Below are 20,016 nucleotides of genomic sequence, written 5' to 3' on the forward strand. Positions count from 1 at the left end.
GCCCACAGAGAGAGCAGCAACACAAATAGTAACTTCCTTTCAATTGGCCAACCAACTTCTACAGAAAACCAAGGCTTATGAGCCATACCTCATACTTTTCTTCATTGCCTTTAAGAAAGACACGTAAATAGACGTATTTACTACTTAATCTAATTGTAAGCTGAGCTAACCTCTTACAAAATTCCATATTAACCCTACCATAAATCTTAACCAATCACAAAAAAAGGTAAAAATATCTCTGGTACAAAACTCTTAAACAACCACGTTTCTACTAAGTAATAGAAAAGTAATATTTTTACAATTTGTGGCACAGCCAGCAAACCAGGGTAGTCACACACTTAGAACAACTAGGAACTTCTGTCGTCTTGCATACCACAATCTTTTACTTATTATTTATATCATGAACAGCCTAAACAACAAGACATCTAGGCTTGATGTTAGCATGGCAATTAATATACATATACAGGTACTTTTCTCTTTCTTTCCCCATTCAATGGGGCACCACTAACAGCCAGCATCTATAAAGATGGTTCCAACAACAATAATAATAATAATAATAATAAAGTTAATGTATTTTCCTATGTATTTTGTAAAAGTGTTCTGTTCAATGTTTTTGATTAGGCAGCATGTGCTATTGTATTTTTGTTTTCCAACATAATGTACACAAGTGCAGAAGTGTATGCCTTCTGCTTGCTATTGTTTATGGTGTACTGTTATAGCAGGCATCTGTTGCCAGCAGCTAACTTCAGGTTTTCATATTGGTGATTTCGTGAGCAAATTTACATAAATCCACTAATTAAACTCAAGCAATATTTTTTGCCAGCAAACTTTCTTTTATAAAAGCTGACTGTGAAAACAATTATTTCCACTGGTTGCTTCATATCTGGAAATGGAAGGGATCAGACAACCATTAAGCACCCTAATCCACACATACAGCGAGTAAAGGTGGCTGTACGATGCTCGTGACCCAATGCATCATAATAAAGCATGTTAGCAATTGCTAATTTCTGAGTAAATTTGCATATAAATTTACATGTGTGATTTGGATTTTGGTTCTTAACTGAGAAAAAGTTCAAATTTGATTACATGTTTTGTTTTCAACGTGCTAGGAAGGAGAAACTGGGTATAGGTAGCGAGCGAGTCTGCTCACAAAATGAATAAACAAATTGTTTAATTTTTACCTCCAACCGGGTGAAATTACCTCTTACTATGTCACTTGATCAAATTCCTTCCTGTATCACCGAAAGCACTCGTCAAAACAAGCTACACCCACTCTCACAAAGTTCTGAAATACCTTCAGCTTCTCCAGCCTCAATTCCATAATTAACAGGGAATACATCCCCCTGCTATCTTTCCTTCTACCCAGCTGGGTCAAACCCAACAATGTCTGGATTTTTGTCATCATCATCATCATATCATCATCATATCATCATCATCATCATCATCATCATATCATCATCATCATCATCATCATCATGCCCCAATTCTATCAGTTACAGACATTGCCAGGGCGACAACTTCAAAAACAACTACTGTATACATGTAAATTTAGATAAAATATCCTTGTGGAAAAAGAATCATAAAATAAAACAAAAAATTGATATTTTTTTGGTTGGAGCCACAGTCATGCTGTGTTTGAGACGTCAGAATGTTATGAAAACAGCGTAAGGCAGAAATCTGGATTGTATAATAATAAAATAGAAATTACTACATTCAAATGGTGGCAGCAACATTCAAAGAAATAAAACAAACAGTAGAGCTCATAATTCAGAACAGTGATAATTCCGTGACAGCTACATAAGACAGCAACAATTACTTAATAAATAGGAACCATGAGCTCTTACAAATTTTTAATTCAAATGAATGACTTTACAAGAAATCTGATATTCTCCTTCCAGTTTCATGCCTTTTTTGTTGTCCAGTGTGCATGCGTGGATTTGCACCACGAATATCCTGCATGTATGTTGTAATCGGTTGATGTGAATCAGTTTGAAATTCCGAACATGTACGCTTAGAGTGCCGCTGCAGATTTGTACACCTAAGGTGCATCCCGTAATAGGGGCTAAGTGTGCAGTGTTAAACATCCTTTAATCAAAAAACAAAATCATAGTGGGTCCAAGTATTTCTTAGTTATAATCTTTATTTGTTTCTAACACAAGTGGGACTGTAATCATTATTTTGCTACTTTTATACTACATAGTGTGTTATTACACCAAGACAGTGAAACTTTACACACAATAACATCTTAATGCAAATAATTTTAAACAAATTTTTATTTTATTATCTAAGAAGTTGTGGGATTCCCACCAGTCATAAAAAAATACGGATCAGAGGCTTTCCTGTGTTAGAGTACGCATGTATTACAGTATTCCACATAAATTAATTGGTCCTGTAATCTGACACCAATGAAGTGGGCCCTTGGACAGCACAGTCATATTTCACTACCAGCTAATTTATTTACGTTAGCCAGTCCTGGCATCTCTTACATTGGTGTCTGGACCCTGGCGGCATCTCGCACTCACAAAGATGCCTTGACTAGGCGTTCCCACTCCATGTTTAGATCTTATCTCGTGCAGCAGGTTTACTTAGAAAAAAAAAAGCCCTGTTTTCTGTTTTGCTCACAAAAGCATCCTCTGCTTACCTTGCTAAAAAATGACTTTTCTCCTTCTTCCAAATTCAAATTGTAAAGCAGCTCTACTGGTTGCCCCACGGAAAATGCCACTGTGCCTTCAACAACCGATGCCTCATGCCATCTCCTGAAAGGAAAGCTGGTTGGCTAAGAGGCAATGATATGTGCAGCTGTTCACTCATCCCACCTGGTAACTCGTCCAAGAGTGACCTCTCCTGTCTGCCTACATGACCTGACCATGCCTGCTCACTTGCAGCACAACACATTTCCAGAGTGGTGTCCTACTTAGATGAACCATGCAAGTAACCTATAAAATGTATTCTATGTTCACTAGCTACTTGCAATCACTGGTACTGATACATCTCATTAGTAAGAGGGATTAATTATTCTGATTTGGTTAGACTTTCCTAATTCGATTTCATATTAGTTCTGGCCCAGTTTTGAGAAAAATGGTCATATATTACAACCCATTACGGTGAAATTTATGCAGATGCAGTTGCATTCAAAACTGTTCCAGTTGAAGTGCATCAAAGAAATCTGATATATGTGGCATCAGATTATTTGCTCATTTGAGGCACTGTTTAGGATTTGGACTGTGCCAAGAGACTTTGCACACGTATGCGTTGGACACAATACTGCCCATATCTCCCCCCCCCTCTCCATCTTTTCCAACTCTTCCTCTGTCACTGTGCACATCATCCAATCACCTCTATCCCCTCCTCATGCCTCCTTCTGCCCCTCCCCTCCTTACCCCTCTGTCATCTCCTCCCCACCACCTCCAGATTCTGTCTCCTCTTCTGACATACTATCTTCTCCCCCTCTTCCCCATGTCTCTGTCCCTACCCTCCTTTCCCCGTCTCTCTAGCCATCCCCTCCTGCATCTCTCCCTCCCGATCCATCTTCCCATCCAGACTGATACTACATCACGACATGCCTTTCATGCTGAACACCCCACCACGTCAGGGCCTGGAAAACATTTTCTGGCCCCTGACATGTAGGCTGCCTGCAAAGCACGTTGATCAGGCAGCCTAAACTTTTCCGACACAACATGTTTGTGGTGTGGGTTCCTGTAGTCATGTCCTAGTTCATGAACCACGGGCAACGTATGAGTGGCCAAGTAAGTGGTCCCGACAGTCGGGATACCAGTTACTTTGGAATAAGGCTGGGCATCTCGGACATATTCTGAGTCGTGGTCACCTTTGTGCTCATACGGCAAAGACTACCAAATCCACCGGTTAGTCCCTCAGCCGTTAGGGGTAAAACCCAATGGGACTCGGGGCAAGTAAGGCTAGCAACCTGCTTCCCTGGTACTTTAAATATGATGCTGGCAATAATCAGAGCAAAATGCCTCGGACCTTTGGAGGTGACGGAGTCCCACCTCTAACTGACAAACCAGGGACTCCTAAGATACGACTTGGCAAACAAATGGTAATGAGATGGGGAGCTATTAATATCAATGGGGGCTACTCTGGGAAGAGGGTAGAGCTGGCAGAGGCTGCAAGTAAGATGGGGCTGGGCGTTTTAGCTGTTAGTGACATTCGGGTAAGGGGTGAGAAAGAAGAGGAAGTGGGAGAATACAAGATCTACCTGTCAGGAGTCAAAGCAGGAATAGCACAATGGGGTGTAGGGCTTTACATCAGGAAAGAAATGGAACCCAGCGTAGTTGCAATAAGGTATGTAAACGAACGACTGATGTGGATAGATTTGACAGTGTCTAGCAAGAAAATTAGGATTGTGTCACTATATTCACATTGTGAAGGGACAGATCAAGAGAAGATGGATAGTTTTTATGAGGCACTCAGTGATGTAGTTGTTAGAGTAAAGGACAAGGACAGTGTTCTGCTCATGGGTGATTTTAACGCCAGGATTGGAAATCGAACAGAAGGGTATGAAAAGGCTATGGGTAAATTTGGAGAGGATACGGAGGCCAACAGGAACGGGAAACAACTCTTGGATTTCTGTGCCAGTATGGGCTTAGTAATCACAAACTCCTTTTTTAAACATAAGAACATTCTCCGGTATACTTGGGAAGGCAGGGGAACCAGATCTGTCATTGACTATATAATAACAGATCAGGAATTCAGGAAGGCTGTGAGGGACACACGTGTATTCAGGGGATTCTTTGATGACACTGATCATTATTTAATCTGCAGTGAAATTGGGATTGTGAGGCCGAAAGTGCAGGAGGTCAGGTCCATATGTAGGAGGATAAGAGTGGAGAAACTTCAGGATAAGGAAATCAGGCACAAGTACATAACAGCGATCTCAGAAAGGTACCAGTTAGTTGAATGTAGTCAATTACAGCCATTGGAAAAGGAATGGACAAGGTACAGGGACACGGTACTAGAAGTGGCTAAAGAATGTCTTGGAACAGTAGTGTGTAAAAGTAGGATGAAGCAAACAGCTTGGTGGAATGATACAGTAAAGGCAGCCTGTAAAAGGAAAAAGAAGGCGTATCAAAAATGGCTACATACCAAAACCCAGGTAGACAGAGAAAGTTATGTTGAAGAAAGAAACAAAGCCAAACAGATAATTGCAGCATCGAAGAAGAAATCGTGGGAAGACTTTGGAAACAGGTTGGAGACTATGGGTCAAGCTGCTGGAAAACCATTCTGGAGTGTAATTAGCAGTCTTCGAAAGGGAGGTAAGAAGGAAATGACAAGTATTTTGGACAGGTCAGGAAAACTGCTGGTGAATCCTGCGGATGCCTTGGGCAGATGGAGGGAATATTTTGAAGAGTTGCTCAATGTAGGTGAAAATGCGATCAGTAATGTTTCAGATTTCGAGGTAGAATGGGATAGGAATGATGTTGGAAATAGGATCACATTTGAGGAAGTGGAAAAAATGGTCAATAGATTGCAATGCAATAAAGCGGCTGGGGTGGATGAAATTAAGTCGGAACTCATCAAATACAGTGGAATGTCAGGTCTTAAATGGCTACACAGGATAATTGAAATGGCCTGGGAGTCGGGACAGGTTCCATCAGGCTGGACAAAAGCAGTAATCACACCAATCTTTAAACATGGAAACAGAAAAGATCGTAACAACTACAGAGGTATCTCTTTAATCAGCGTTGTGGGTAAAATCTTCTCAGGTATTGTTGAAAGGAAAGTGCGAGTATTAGTTGAGGACCAATTGGATGAAAATCAGTGTGGGTTTAGGCCTCTTAGAGGTTGTCAGGACCAGATCTTTAGCTTACGGCAAATAATGGAGAAGTGTTATGAGCGGAACAGGGAATTGTATCTATGCTTTATAGATCTAGAAAAGGCATATGACCGGGTTCCTAGGAGGAAGTTATTGTCTGTTCTACAAGATTATGGAATAGGAGGCAAACTTTTGCAAGCAATTAAAGGTCTTTACATGGATAGTCAGGCAGCAGTTAGAGTTGACGGTAAATTGAGTTCATGGTTCAGAGTAGTTTCAGGGGTAAGACAAGGCTGCAACCAGTCTCCACTGTTGTTCATATTATTTATGGATCATATGTTGAAAACAATAGACTGGCTGGGTGAGATTAAGATATGTGAACACAAAATAAGCAGTCTTGCATAAGCGGATGACTTAGTTGTGATGGCAGATTCGATTCAAAGTTTGCAAAGTAATATTTCAGAGCTAGATCAGAAATGTAAGGACTATGGTATGAAGATTAGCATCTCCAAAACGAAAGTAATGTCAGTGGGAAAGAAATATAAACGGATTGAGTGCCAAATAGGAGGAACAAAGTTAGGGACAGGTGGACGGTTTCAAGTACTTAGGATGCATATTCTCACAGGATGGCAACATAGTGAAAGAACTGGAAGCGAGGTGTAGCAAAGCTAATGCAGTGAGTGCTCAGCTACGATCTACTCTCTTCTGCAAGAAGGAAGTCAGTACCAAGACTAAGTTATCTGTGCACCGTTCAATCTTTCGACCAACTTTGTTGTATGGGAGTGAAAGCTGGGTGGATTCAGGTTACCTTATCAACAAGGTTGAGGTTACGGATATGAAAGTAGCTAGGATGATTGGAGGTACTAGTAGATGGGAACAATGGCAGGAGGGTGTCCACAAGGAGGAAATCAAAGAAAAACTGGGAATGAACTCTATAGATGTAGCAGTCAGGGCGAACAGGCTTAGATGGTGGGGTCATGTTACACGCATGGGAGAAGCAAGGTTACCCAAGAGACTCATGGATTCAGCAGTAGAGGGTAGGAGGAGTTGGGGCAGACCGAGGAGAAGGTACCTGGATTTGGTTAAGAATGATTTTGAAGTAATAGGTTTAACATCAGAAGAGGCACCAATGTTAGCACTGAATAGGGGATCATGGAGGAACTGTATAAGGGGGGCTATGCTCCAGACTGAACGCTGAAAGGCATAATCAGTCTTAAATGATGATGATGATGATATGTTTGTCATGCAAGGCAACCTATATGTGAGAGGTGGGTGAAAAAAAAAAAAAAAAAAAAAAAAAAACATTTTTGCCCTCTCTCCACTCCCACCAGAGCTAAGAGGTTATAAATCCCGATACTTATGAGGCCCGATTTTTCAGAGTTCAATTTGGTTGAAATCAGTCCAAGGATTTTGGACGAAATCCCAGACATCTTTTTCCTTGAAACTTCCTGGCAGATTATCAGCGCACACTCTGCTGCAGAGTGAAAATCTCATTCTGGATCTTTTTCCTTTCTTGCAACAAGGACTTGGTATTTTACAACAGTCACTTAGGAATCCTCACTATATCCACAGTATACTTCAGGTATGTCTGAAACTTTATGTATCCTGTAGATAGCAATCCTTGGGACTAAACCACAGCAAAACCAAGTTTCTCATCAGAAGACTGTGGATAACAGATGTTTTCGATTTTAGAAATTTCTGGAACTTTCCTATGAAAGGAATAACGAAACTGCTAAGAGGGGCATTCCTTGAAACCAGCAAATGCAATTTAGTTTCAGCACTTTCAAGCACTTCATCTATAAATCCCAGTATCGTGGTTGCAATTCTTGTTTGTGGAATGATCAGATATGCTTTCTGAGTGGCTCAAGCAGGACAACTTGTGCCTCGTCTACCTATCAATCCTCCAGCCTGGTATGCCCTGCAGGATGTGTGTGCATAGTTAAGTACTGTAAGAAAATTGCTTCCCATACCTGAAGAGAATAATTTTATCATGAAATCTGTGCATGACAAGTGAGTGAAAATGAAATGATAGTAGTTTTCCAAAAAAAACTCAAAATGATTGCAGTTGATAAGCTAGTCAAATAATAGTTTTAAAGGTCATGTATAAATGTTGGAAGATATAACTGATAATGTTAGATGAAGGAGTCTGCAGTCAACTGTAATGTCTGAAATACATGATACTGCATTTTCTCTTGTAGTAATTGCCAATGTGTGAGATCCACTAATTCTAGATCTCTGGGTATCATGCAAAAAAGGTCTTAGCTTATTGTCTCTATTGAGGTCAACTGAAGTTTGTAATACCACTCATCTGGTTTGACCAGTGACAAACTGTATTGTGTTCTGTGACTTCATGGTGGCACAGGGTAATGGATAAGTGATGGAGAGGGTGTTTCTTAGTATGCAGTGGGACTCTTTAGTATGGGATGTTTATATTTCTAACTTGTTTGTGATTGATGTTAATGATACATTGGACTCCATCAGAGCCATTTGTGGGAATAACATCCGAGTCTGGACCGAATTGTTAGAGAGTTATTTAGGTGTTAGTAGTAGTAGCTAGGATATATATTTGGATTCTGATATGTTAGTGTAGTGTGTTGTTTATGGTTGGAGATTAATTTCAATTTCATTTTTGTTAGTTACAGATATGAAGTTCATGATTAGATCCGTGCAAGCTGCAATGTGGGACATCTCGATCAAGATTAAATTTCTTCAGTTATTCATTTTAAGTGCCAAATATATGAAATCTTATGTTTGTGGAGACTGTACGAGACTGACCAAAGTTGCTGCATGTTGGACCAGGGACCAGTACATGTGGAGTTGCCAGCTGGACAACATATGGCGTTCTATGGGGAGAGTTTCCTGGTTTGAGAAGTCCAGGTTGGCCATCTGATTCAAATGGTTCAAATGGCTCTGAGCACTATGGGACTTAACTTCTGAGGTCATCAGTCGCCTAGAACTTAGAACTAATTAAACCTAACTAACCTAAGGACATCACATACATCCATGCCTGAGGCAGGATTCGAACCTGCGACCGTAGCGGTCGCTCGGCTCCAGATTGTAGCGCCTAGAACCGCACGACCACTCCGGCCGGCTTGGCCATCTGAAAAGTGACTGAAGACTAGATTTGTGCGTCAGCTCTCTGACCGGTAAGTATGTTTTTATTGTTTTGTTTCCCTTTATTGTTGTATGTATGGCATATGTGTTTATGTCAATAATTGTGTTTTTTTATATTAAAATTGGTGTTAATGCAGTTTTTTTTATGAATTTTTGTTGTGTTGTTAGTAATGATGCTGGACTGGAAGGTATCATGAAGTCTATTTTACTTATATTGGTGAGGTTAGGTTTTCAATATTAGCTATAAGAGAGTTATGGTTTCGTGGTACTGTGGACTTCAGTTTTGAAACATAGTCAAGTGAAGCATTAGATATCAGAATTGTTGAGATGTGTGGTTTTGGGGTTTTTGTTTGCGCTGTACAGGTCATGTGAAATTTTCAGTAGGCCTACTGGGTTATGGAGCTGTGTGCTAATAAGTGCTATTGTGGACTTTTGAGCTATATAGGTCTTTTGGAGACTAGTTTCTTTCTTTTTTTTTCTTTTCTTTCAGTTCTGCCAATTGCTGAATATTCTGCTTGCTTGATTTTTGTTTAGTAGGTGTTTTGGTATGCTTTCTTTATTAGGATTGTCATACATTTAATTCATTATCACCTCCCCTCCCCCCACATCTTACAGTTGCACCATTTGTTTAATTTTACTTCTGCAATTAAATATTTTTCATATTATCTGTGTTTGTTCGCATGTGTAACGAGTGACATCATGGTCACAATATTGTATAAGCCTGAAATAAAGGTGTCCACCATTTTGATGCTGTAACAGGTCAAACCTAGCAGGTGGCACAGCAATCTTCAGTTTTGCCCTTTATTTCATCATCCACAGTGAGCTAATGACTGAATATCAATTAATATTAAGTGTACTGTTGTCTATATTACTGGGAATTTTTTTAAAATCCAAACATTGCCAGATTTCACAATGTGATCACCACCAATCTGAACCTTTAAACACTACTTATTATCACTGAATCTCGCTGATAAGGTCTACATGTTAGCAAACATATTGGTGGAGGTATATTATTCTTTTTCTCACACAAACGCAACTCACACATATGATCACAGTCTCTGGTTGCCAGATTGCGAACAGCATGATGGGAGTCTGGGTGGTGGGGGGTAAGGAGAAGGCTGGTGCAAGGAAGGTGTGGGGAACAGTGACGTGCAGCTTGTGGGAGCATACAAGGACAAGATGGAGAGAAGGTGGGGCAGCTAGCTGCAGTCGGGAGTAAGTTAGACGGAGCGAGGGGTGCGGCAGAAAGGGAGGGAAGTAAGAAGACTGTGGGTGTGATACTGGAGTGGAGGGTTGTGTACTGCTGGAATGTAAACAGGCAAGGGGCTAGATGAGTAAGGACAATGACTAACGAAGGTTGAGGCCAGTAGAGTTACAGAAACGTATGATATATTGCAGGGTGAGTTCCCACCTGTGCAATTCAGAAAAGCTAGTTTTGGTATGAAGGATCCATATGGCACAGGTAGTGAAGCAGACATTAAAATGAAGAAGACTGTGCTCAAAAACTGGGAGGTCCAGCTGTTTCTTGACCACAGCTTGTCGATGGTTATTCATGCGGACAGACAGCTTGTTGGCTGTCACACCCACATGGAATGCAGCACAGTGACTGCAGCTTAGAATCACTGATTTTTCATCAAAGGCCTGCCTTTGATGGGACAGGTGATGCTTATGACTGTACTGGAGTAGGCAGTAGTGGGAGGATGTATGGGACAGGTCTTGCACCTAGGACTATTACAGGGATATGAGCCACGAGGCAAGTGGCTGGGAGCAGGGGTTGTGTAGGAAATTAGCGAGGATATTGTGTAGGTTCGGTGAGTGGTGGAATACTACTGTGGGTGGATTGGGAAGGATAGCGGGCAGGATATTCCTAATTTCAGGGCATGCCGCCGAGAAATAGTCAAAACCCTGGTGGTGAATGTGGTTCACTTGCTCCAGTTCTGGATGGTGCTGAGACACGAGGGGACTGCTCCTCTGTGGTTGGACTGTGGAACTTTGGGAGGTGGGAGGAGGGGGGGGGGGTTGAATGGAGAGAAAGAGAGAGAGAGAGAAGGCAAGGAAGATCTGTTTCTGTACAAAGTCGGGAGGGTAATTACGCTCTGTGAAGGTCTCAACAAGAGCCTTGATTATTTTGAGGGACTGCCCATCACTAGTATGGAATTGGTCACAGCTGTCGAAATGGACATATTGCTGGTGGTTGGTATGTTTGATATGGACAAAGGTACTGATGTAGTCACCTTTGAGGTGGAGGTTAGCATCTAGGAAGGTGACTTGTTGGATTGAGGGGGACCAGGTGAAGCGAATGGGGGAGAAACTATTGAGGTTCTGGAGGAATATGGATAGGGTGTGCCCGCCCTCAATCCAGATTGCAAAGATGTCAACAATGATTCGGAACCAGATGAGGTGTTTGGTATTCTGGGCTGTTAGAAACGATTCCATTGGATGACCCATGAATTTGTTGGCATAGGATTGGTGGCTTGCAGGTGCCCATTGCCATACTGTCCACTGTCTTTTTTACCTCTCTTTTGGCAATGCCCTCCCCCCTCCATCACACCTCCCAATGTGCACCTAGCTGCCCTAACCTCTCTCCACCTCATCCCTGTATGCTCCCCCAGGCAGCACTTTACTGTAACCCACCCCTAACCTGCTCAATCGTTTCATAATATTATCAAAGACAATCTTGACATTTTCATTATTACCAAAGGCCCCCTTCCACTACCCCTGCCCACAATAGCAATGATCATTCTGTAAACATCCAACAATACACTTTATAATACCCACAAGGAGACCAAATTAAGTACAACAGCAACATACTCAATAAATGCTAACTCTTCTAGTTCCATTTAACAGAATATTGAGTTCTCACAGGGCAATTTTGCTTTACATATACACACACATATTAGGTAACACTCATGCATTTAAAGTAAGGCATCCAGTTAATGGGAAGAAGACTGGTGAGAAAAAATAATTAGACAACACAGATCTCCAACTACTATAATCTACAATATCAAAATAAACAGCAACCAGCTGCCTATAAAGATTTTATTTCTGTAATCAGGTCAGGCACTTAGTACCCTTCTTCAGAAGGTTATAACTATCACATTATTTGCGAGTGTCGAATAAAGAAATACAATATCTTTTATGCAAATGGTTGCTGATTATTTCAATATATATGCACAACTAAAGTTGTGGAAGAGGGATAAAATACTATAATCTACAATCCAATCCTCCTCCTTTCATCTTCTCCCCCTCCCCCAAAAGAGATTATACTATACAAACTGGATATGAATATATAACATCTGTAATATGTATGTTCTATGATGGCAACTACTCTAGTCACCTTCGTGCTATAGGTATCAGACAGTCCAAAATCTGGTGGAGGAGGAGATTAGTGTTTAATGTCCCATCATCAACATTGGTGTCCTTAAAAAGATTCCTAAATAGATTACTTAAACCTCTTATCCTTCGCAGTGAGCAATTTGACGACCAGGAAGTCACTTAGTGGAAGAACCTACACTAACTTAAACATCAATTCCAACTAATATCACCATCCTATCAAACATAGAATTTACAGGATCAGGCATAGATTGTAAGCTGCATACACAATTGAACAATTATTCCCATGAAGCATTCCTGTACGTCTCCATGGACTGTCTTTCAGGTGATTGTGAGTGCAACTTAACTCATCACTGTCAGTGAATATCTCCAATAAAGGCATTAGCATGTTAGAACGACCCTCCCCCTCCCCCATACACAAACTAATCCTTACCTTAGACAGATTTCGTATGACCGAAAGATTAAATAGCAATTTCATTTCAGAATTAAGTAGGACTATTCTGCTGGCCTTTCTGTCTCATTAATCTAAAATAATTTTATATGCTACAAACAGTGCCCGTACGATAATTTGTAGGGGGGGGGGGGGGGGCTAACCCTGGAGTATGGAATACTTCTTAACATTTTGGAAGACGAATGGTGGCTTGTAAGTAGCCATAAAAATTTTACAGTTCTGATCCTGTTAAACACCTGCATAATACCGACTTTTAAATTATTTTCTCGAAAGAAAAACACCTGACTACAATATTTTCTTCTTTTCCCTGAGTGCTGGGGAAGGGAGGGGAATGTAGCTCCTGATCTTGCCCCTATTTGCTACCAGTTAATATGTATTTTTCCATGTACATGTATAATTTCCTTTCAACAATCATGAATGCTAACTGTATTGATATGTGCAATGCTGGAAAAAAATGGAACAAGTTTTATGCTCAGAATTTTCCCTCTTATTATTATTTAGAGTATGACAATATACGTTCCCCATTAATACTTACAGCAAACAAGTCTGAATCTGCAACATATGAATCTGAATTCACGTTTTGGTTGCTTCTGTCATCCAAATACATTGTGGCATGTGTACCTTCATATGGGATTGTGCACCAACCACGAAAACGTTGCACCTGGTAGCGAATTACAGTAAATTAAATTATTGTGAAACATATTTTCAAATACATAGGCTAATGCAGCAGTTTCAGGGCCAATGTTTGATTACCTGAGATCTTGCAAATTGTCTGTAGAGATACACTCCGGCTATGATTCCGATGCTCATTACTAACAGAGCAGTTAGAAATAAACATATTGTTGTAGCAGCTGAAACTCTACGCGCTCGAGTACGCAAAACAAAGTATTGTGGTTCTGTTTCTGCAGCTCCTTCCAAATCAGGTTTTGAGGGCTGTAACAAGATGTTCATCAACGAAATTTCTAGTACTAGTGAACGCTCATATTACATTCTGCAATTCCACCAGTGCTTATCAGCTTAAGATAACTGCGCATAATTTTCTTCATGTTGCCATTTTCATTACTCCATTACAGAGCCCTTAGCGTAGCAAGCCGTAGGTATATACTTACGTAGTTTCCAATCTCTTCATTTATAACTAAGGGAGCTTCCTTCTTGTCTGCCTTTTTTTCACTTAATGGTTTCGTGATAATTGTCATTTTGCCTGCTTAAATACGACCGAGAACTGTCAAGTTTTCACTACAGACGTCAAATCCTCACATCGATCTCGGCAGCTTCTCAATACTCCCGTCCTTTACCAGTGGCGCTGTACAGATTGACAAAGAAATAACGCGTAGCGAGTACCTCAGCCCAAATTTTAATACTAGTGAAGCGAAATTATTTTGTATGGGATATAGGAGATTTATATCGTTGTAGGGTGGTCCTATTACCACAGAATCTTAAACTGGATTAGAAAGTAATAACAACACAACAGGGTCAGTTGTATGAGGGAGAAAGACTTTTTCATATGACGCTAGCGGCGGAACACAGGACTGGAATTTAGATGTGACTGGCAAGCCTAAATACTGTTCCTCATAGCGATCGGGGCGGACAACCTTATAGTTAAAAGAACTGCGTCTATAGAATATCTATGCCTGTCATAGTAATATGTCAAGTTTGAAGATTGGTAAGATATTTTCATAAAATTGGTGCTCCTAGTAAATGATTGCATGGATGCTTGTTTCGTAGTTTGTTTATTACGGAATATGAAAGCACGGTGTAATTCTAATTCAAGATACATTCCGTAGTTGTTATGCAGTTGCAATAAAATGATTTTTTTTGGAGTTGTTGTTGCATTCTGATTAAGTGGTCGGTATTTGGAGTGCGAAACGAATGGAATATTGGTATAACTGATTATGAGGTACGTTTATTCTATAACTTATCTTTATCACCAATGCATGCCTTAGAGACCTCTGGGTCCACCATAAAATCGGATAAATTTCATTAGATACCTGCAGTAATTAAATGTGACATTTGTATAGCTGTGTATTGCTGCACACAACACTTCTGACATTCATCATCAGTTTGCATTACATATCTGTTTTAGCACACTGTTTATATGAAGAATAAAAACCTGTTTCCTGTAAACTTGACATTTAACTGCATGCACTCTGCTATTACAGAATATTCCCGTATCTACCCGTATAATGAAGATACAACTGACAGAATTTCTAAGCAGATTTATTTTGTAGCATCTGTATTTGGATAATATGAAATGCAGTGCCTAATAAAGCCTGCCTTGATTCTTTTCCATTTTTAATGTCATCTGGCCTCCTTCCATTATACCACCAAGTCTTTTGTTGTCTATTGAAATCTGACTCTCCTTGGTCCATTAGCCATCGATTCAGTCGGCCATAAATCCAGTTCAGGTGACTGCACCTTCAAAGTAAGTTACTGGACTACAAACTAAGGTCAATCGGATGCAGATGTGTTGCTGGAGGCAGTATCACAGAAATTTCATTTTTGTTACAGTCGTAACTCATTACCAGTTCAGCCTGTTCCCCACTCCATTTGTCTGTTGCACTTGCTCCTCTTATAGTTCTCAACATGTGTCTCTCTATTGCTTGCCATGTAACCCTCATTTTTTTTCTCTAGACATGTCAAAACTCATTACACGCATTTACTGTTAACTTATGATTCAGACACATTGAAAGTTTAGTTTTCACAATGGACACACATTTAGGTTATTAAAAGCACTCCAGACCAATTTTTACCACTTTGTATTTGTTTCCTATGTGGTCACTAAGCTACCCTAAATACAGCTCATGGACTGTTTCTAAGGCTTGATTGTTTATTTATAAAGTTTTCTGGTTAATGTGTTCCTCGTGAATATAGAATGAACAGCTTTGTTGAATTGCAGTCTCAACATTTAACTGTTGTTACACATGACATCCAGAAATATATACATCTTTACATGTGCCCACCTATACCCAAGTTTATATTATAAAATTGTCTTTATTTTGATAACTTGTTAAACCTAAATAAAGGGAGGAAAAAATGTACATTACAAACTGACTAATTTTATATTGTAATCTGTTGTAAGGGAAATACATAATTTTGTACCACTTGTACACACTACCAAAAGCATACTTGATACAGTGTTCCCTGATATATGCTTCATTTCCTGGTCCTAAAAGGCTAAAGTAGTGTACTGCAGAAATGGTGACTGCACTTTTCACATTTCTTGAGTCACAAAATCAATTCAAACTAACTAACTTTATTGAACTGTAAGTGCAAACCACCTCAGCTTAAACATAATCAAGTACCCATATTTTGTTGCTTGGCCACTTATATAATGTGTTGTATTTATATTGTATACAAATTTGTGATTTGTGCTTGCCTCATTTTGAAGGTAGGTCCTGGTTTATTGTAAAGAAGATTGTGCCTTATTATGTTTGCATTTTAAATTTTTGGTTTGCATCCACTAGTAATAACATGTCTACTCAAGATGGGATTTGAGAAGCACTGTATCAGGTGACTGCAGCTTAAAAGTTAAGCTGCTGTACCACAAACTAAGGTCAGTCAGATGCAGGAGTGATGCTGGAAGCAAGATCACAGAAATCTGTTGGCACCAGAGAAGCTACTGCTGGCCAGACAAAAAACAGTTTTCGACCCTCACCTCACTACATGGCAGCTATTTGGCATGGTATGGAAACTTACAACTTTCTGTTTTGGATCTCTCTCTTTTACTCTTTCTGTTTTAACATATTTAATGTTTGTTTTCGAAACAGCAGATTCATAGCTGAAATACACTAAATAGCAGTCAAGGAAGGCCTTTTGTTTGAAATCACTTCCAGCACAAGGGAAAAAAGAATATAATTTCCTCTGTAGAGGAGCCATCGTGGCATTTGCTTTGCATGATTCTTGAAATAAAAAGTAAAGTTTTAAATCTATATGTAGATTTGAACTGATTTATCTTGAATGCAAGTCTAAAGCCTTAATTTCATCACCAGCAACATATACAAGACACTAAACTTTTGAACACATACTCATCCGTCACCTGCACAAAACACGTTTTATGAGCGTGTGTGACGTACAAATAATTCAAGTGATGATGACTAGAAAGATCTGCCCAGTTTCTGTGTGCAGCATAAGGAAACAAATACCACTATAGCACCTCCCTCGTTTAAAAATGCAGAGGAGTAAATTAGGAAGATTTAAAAAGAGGAGGTGGCACATTTCAGAGGGAGAAAGGAAGATAGGGATGAAGGAAATGGTGTGTAGTGTTTGCTTACTCCCAGTCTTGGCCTCCAAACACCATTAATGTTCTCTCTCCCTTTCCTCTGTTGTGCATTGTGTAGAAATTTCCTAATCTAGATTCTGACTGACCTATGCCACCTCCTGTTACCTCTGTCCACATCCTCCTTTGCTCTCATCCTCAAGAGGAAAGCTGTAGCATGTAACTTTGGCCTTCCTTTGATGTTATTTTGTGTGTTTTAATCTGCTATACTGTAAGTGTCATCTCCCAAAGGTAAGTATTAAACAGTTCATATTTATTTCAATATGACATTTCATGTTTAATTTTCCTCTGTGTTGGTGACCTTTTTCAAACAAATACACTAAGATGTTTCAAAGAAATGAATTTCGTAAGTGATAGCATAGAGGAAGTAACATAATGAAGCTTTTTCTTTCTTGTAGTTTTTGAATGGTATTTAGACTTCATTGTATACTGTAGCTACAAAGTGATCATCCAAATCTCATATACTTAATTTGTGAATACCAAATAGGCTGAGGAATAACGGTTACGAAATAGATTAAGGGAAAACAGGGTGGCAATTCTTCTATAAAACCTGGAATTCTAAGGGAATTAAATTGTATCTGGAAAAATTAGGGAAATCTCTGGGAATTGTATAAAATCCCAGAGAATTCTGTGTTTTTAACTTAGCATTGAAATTTAATTTTAATTGAGTTTTATAAATCACACACCGAGCGAGGTGGCGCAGTGGTTAGACACTGGACTCGCATTCGGAAGGACGACGGTTCAATCCCGCGTCCGGCCATCCTGATTTAGGTTTTCCGTGATGTCCCTAAATCACTCCAGGCAAATGCCGGGATGGTTCCTCTGAAAGGGCACAGCCGACTTCCTTCCCCATCCTTCCCTAATCCGATGAGACCGATGACCACGCTGTCTGGTCTCCTTCCCCAAAACCAACCAACCAACCATAAATCACAAATTTTAGAATACTTAATATTTCAAACTGTGTTAATTATACTAATATTATTCCATATAAATTATTGATATTTAAAAACTGTGGTTGAACTACTGCTTATAGTTTGAGGGAGGAAAGGAAAGTCGTTATTGTGGTATTAAAAAAAAAAAAACAAGAGTTCCATTCATGATATGTGAGATTGTTTTTTTTTTTTTTTAATTTGTTGCTCAGCCAGTAATATATCGTTTGCCCGTCTTTTATCATTTACATCTTCCTGTAAACTACATTTATGTACTCAGAACACAACGTTAGGAGAATCCTCAGATACCTGAGGGACGATTCTCTCTTGCTTATTGCTACTTTATTGTTATGTGCGTCTGTCTCATTTTATTTTGTGGAATTTTGAATTTTTCTTAATCCTACTGTTTGACAATAATATTTCTGAAAAAAAAAGTTGTCTAATTTCACCACAACTGTTATAACTGTTATTTAAATTTTGATTAATGGAGGTAGTTCGTTGCTTCACAGTTGTCGTACGCTAAAAATGACACACTTGTAGTCTGTTGCTGTCAAACCAATTTTATTATGATCTTTCCAAAAATAGCTGCACTGTATTCCTGCAATCCCAGTGCAGATCAGTGATGTATACTAGTTATTGCAAAATACACTGAAGAGCGAAAGAAACTGGTACACCTGCCTAATATCGTGGAGGGCCCTGCGAGCACTCAGGAGTGCCACAACACGATGTGGTATGGACTCGACTAATGTCTGTAGTAGTACTGGAGGGAACTGACTCTATGAATCCTGCAGGGCTGTCTATAAATCCATAAGAGTATGAGGGGGTGGAGATCTCCTCTGAACAGCACATTGATAGACATCCCAGATATGCTCAATGATGTTTATTTTTGGGGAGTTTGGTGACCAGCGGAAGAGTTAAAACACAGAAAAGTGTTCCTGGAGCCATTCTGTAGCGGTTCTGGACATGTGGGGTGTTGTATTATCCTACTGGAATTGCTCAAGTCCATTGGAATGCCCAGTGGACATGAATGGATGCAGCTGATAAGACAGAATCCTTACGTATGTGTCACATGTCAAAGTCGTATCTAGACGTATCAAGGGTCCCATATTACTCCTACTGCACGTGCCCTACCCCATTACAGAGCCTCCACCAGCTTGAACAGTCCCCTGCTGACATGCAGAATCCATGGATTCTTTAGATTGTCTCCATACTTTTATACGTCTGTATGCTTGATACAATTTGAAATTAGATTCGTCCGACCAGGCAACATGTTTCCAGTCTTCAACAGTCCAATGTCTGTGTTGACGGGCCCAGGCAAGGCATAAAGCTTTGTGTCGTGCAGTCATCAGGGGTACATGAGTGGGCCTTTGGCTATGAAAACCCACATCAATGATGTTTCATTGATTGTTTCGCATACTGACACTTGTTGAGGGCCCATCATTGAAATCTGCAGCAATTTGTGGAAGAGTTGCACATCTGTCATGTTGAATGATTCTCTTCAGTCATTGTTGGTCCAGTTCTTTCAGAATCTTTTTCTGGCCACAGTGATGTTAGAGATTTGATGTTTTACTGGATTCCTTATATTCACAGTACACTCGTGAAATGGTTGTATGGGAAAATCCCCACTTCATCGCTACCTCGGAGATGCTATGTCCCATTGCTCATGTGCCGAGTATAACACCAAGTTCAAACTCACTTAGATCTTAATAAACTGCCATTGCAACAGCAGTAACCGATCGAACAACTGCGCCAGACACTTGTTGTCTTACATAGACATTGCCAACTGCAGTGTCGTATTGTGCCTGTTTACATATCTCTGTATTTGAATATGCATGCCTATTCCAGTTTCTTTGGCACGTCAGTGTAAATCATCCAGCTTAAGGCATAGGTAGAAAATGCTTGCATAAACATACTTAGAACAACAAGATATACTCTGATGTCAGCCTGTGGTACTTGAAAATGGTTATGAAAAAGATAGAGAAGAACACTTAATGTGTTACAAAAAGTTGTCAAATATGCAGAAGATGCTTGAATGTGCAATTAATAACTTCACTTCATTGGAATACTTTAGGAGCATTGATTGCCACTTATGTTTGATGACTGTTAACAAGTTCCGAATGCAGTAATAGTGATAGCAACT

The 20,016-nt window shown here is 39.8% G+C and overlaps 2 protein-coding genes across 5 annotated transcripts in view; one reads left to right on the plus strand and one right to left on the minus strand.

Annotated features, from left to right (window-relative positions):
- Positions 1 to 13,967, minus strand: part of LOC126188153 (integral membrane protein 2C) — a 40,044-nt gene extending 26,077 nt beyond the window's left edge. The window contains exons 1-3 of the mRNA XM_049929659.1: positions 13,781 to 13,967; positions 13,425 to 13,604; positions 13,207 to 13,332 (exon numbers count right to left, since the gene is read on the minus strand). Coding sequence (XP_049785616.1) covers positions 13,207 to 13,332; positions 13,425 to 13,604; positions 13,781 to 13,867 — 393 coding nt within the window. The 5' untranslated portion in view covers positions 13,868 to 13,967. The remainder of the gene's footprint in view (positions 1 to 13,206; positions 13,333 to 13,424; positions 13,605 to 13,780) is intronic.
- A 151-nt stretch (positions 13,968 to 14,118) lies between these two features.
- Positions 14,119 to 20,016, plus strand: part of LOC126188152 (cytoplasmic protein NCK1) — a 70,683-nt gene continuing 64,785 nt past the window's right edge. For 2 of the 4 annotated variants that reach the window (XM_049929654.1, XM_049929656.1), the window contains exons 1-2: positions 14,119 to 14,568; positions 16,136 to 16,353. In XM_049929654.1, the coding sequence (XP_049785611.1) occupies positions 16,245 to 16,353 (109 nt within the window). In that variant the 5' untranslated portion in view covers positions 14,119 to 14,568; positions 16,136 to 16,244. The remainder of the gene's footprint in view (positions 14,569 to 16,135; positions 16,354 to 20,016) is intronic. The other 2 variants (XM_049929655.1, XM_049929657.1) reach the window with 2 other exon arrangements.

The sequence above is a fragment of the Schistocerca cancellata genome, chromosome 5, assembly GCF_023864275.1.
Source record: "Schistocerca cancellata isolate TAMUIC-IGC-003103 chromosome 5, iqSchCanc2.1, whole genome shotgun sequence".
Taxonomy (NCBI): Eukaryota; Metazoa; Arthropoda; class Insecta; order Orthoptera; family Acrididae; genus Schistocerca; species Schistocerca cancellata.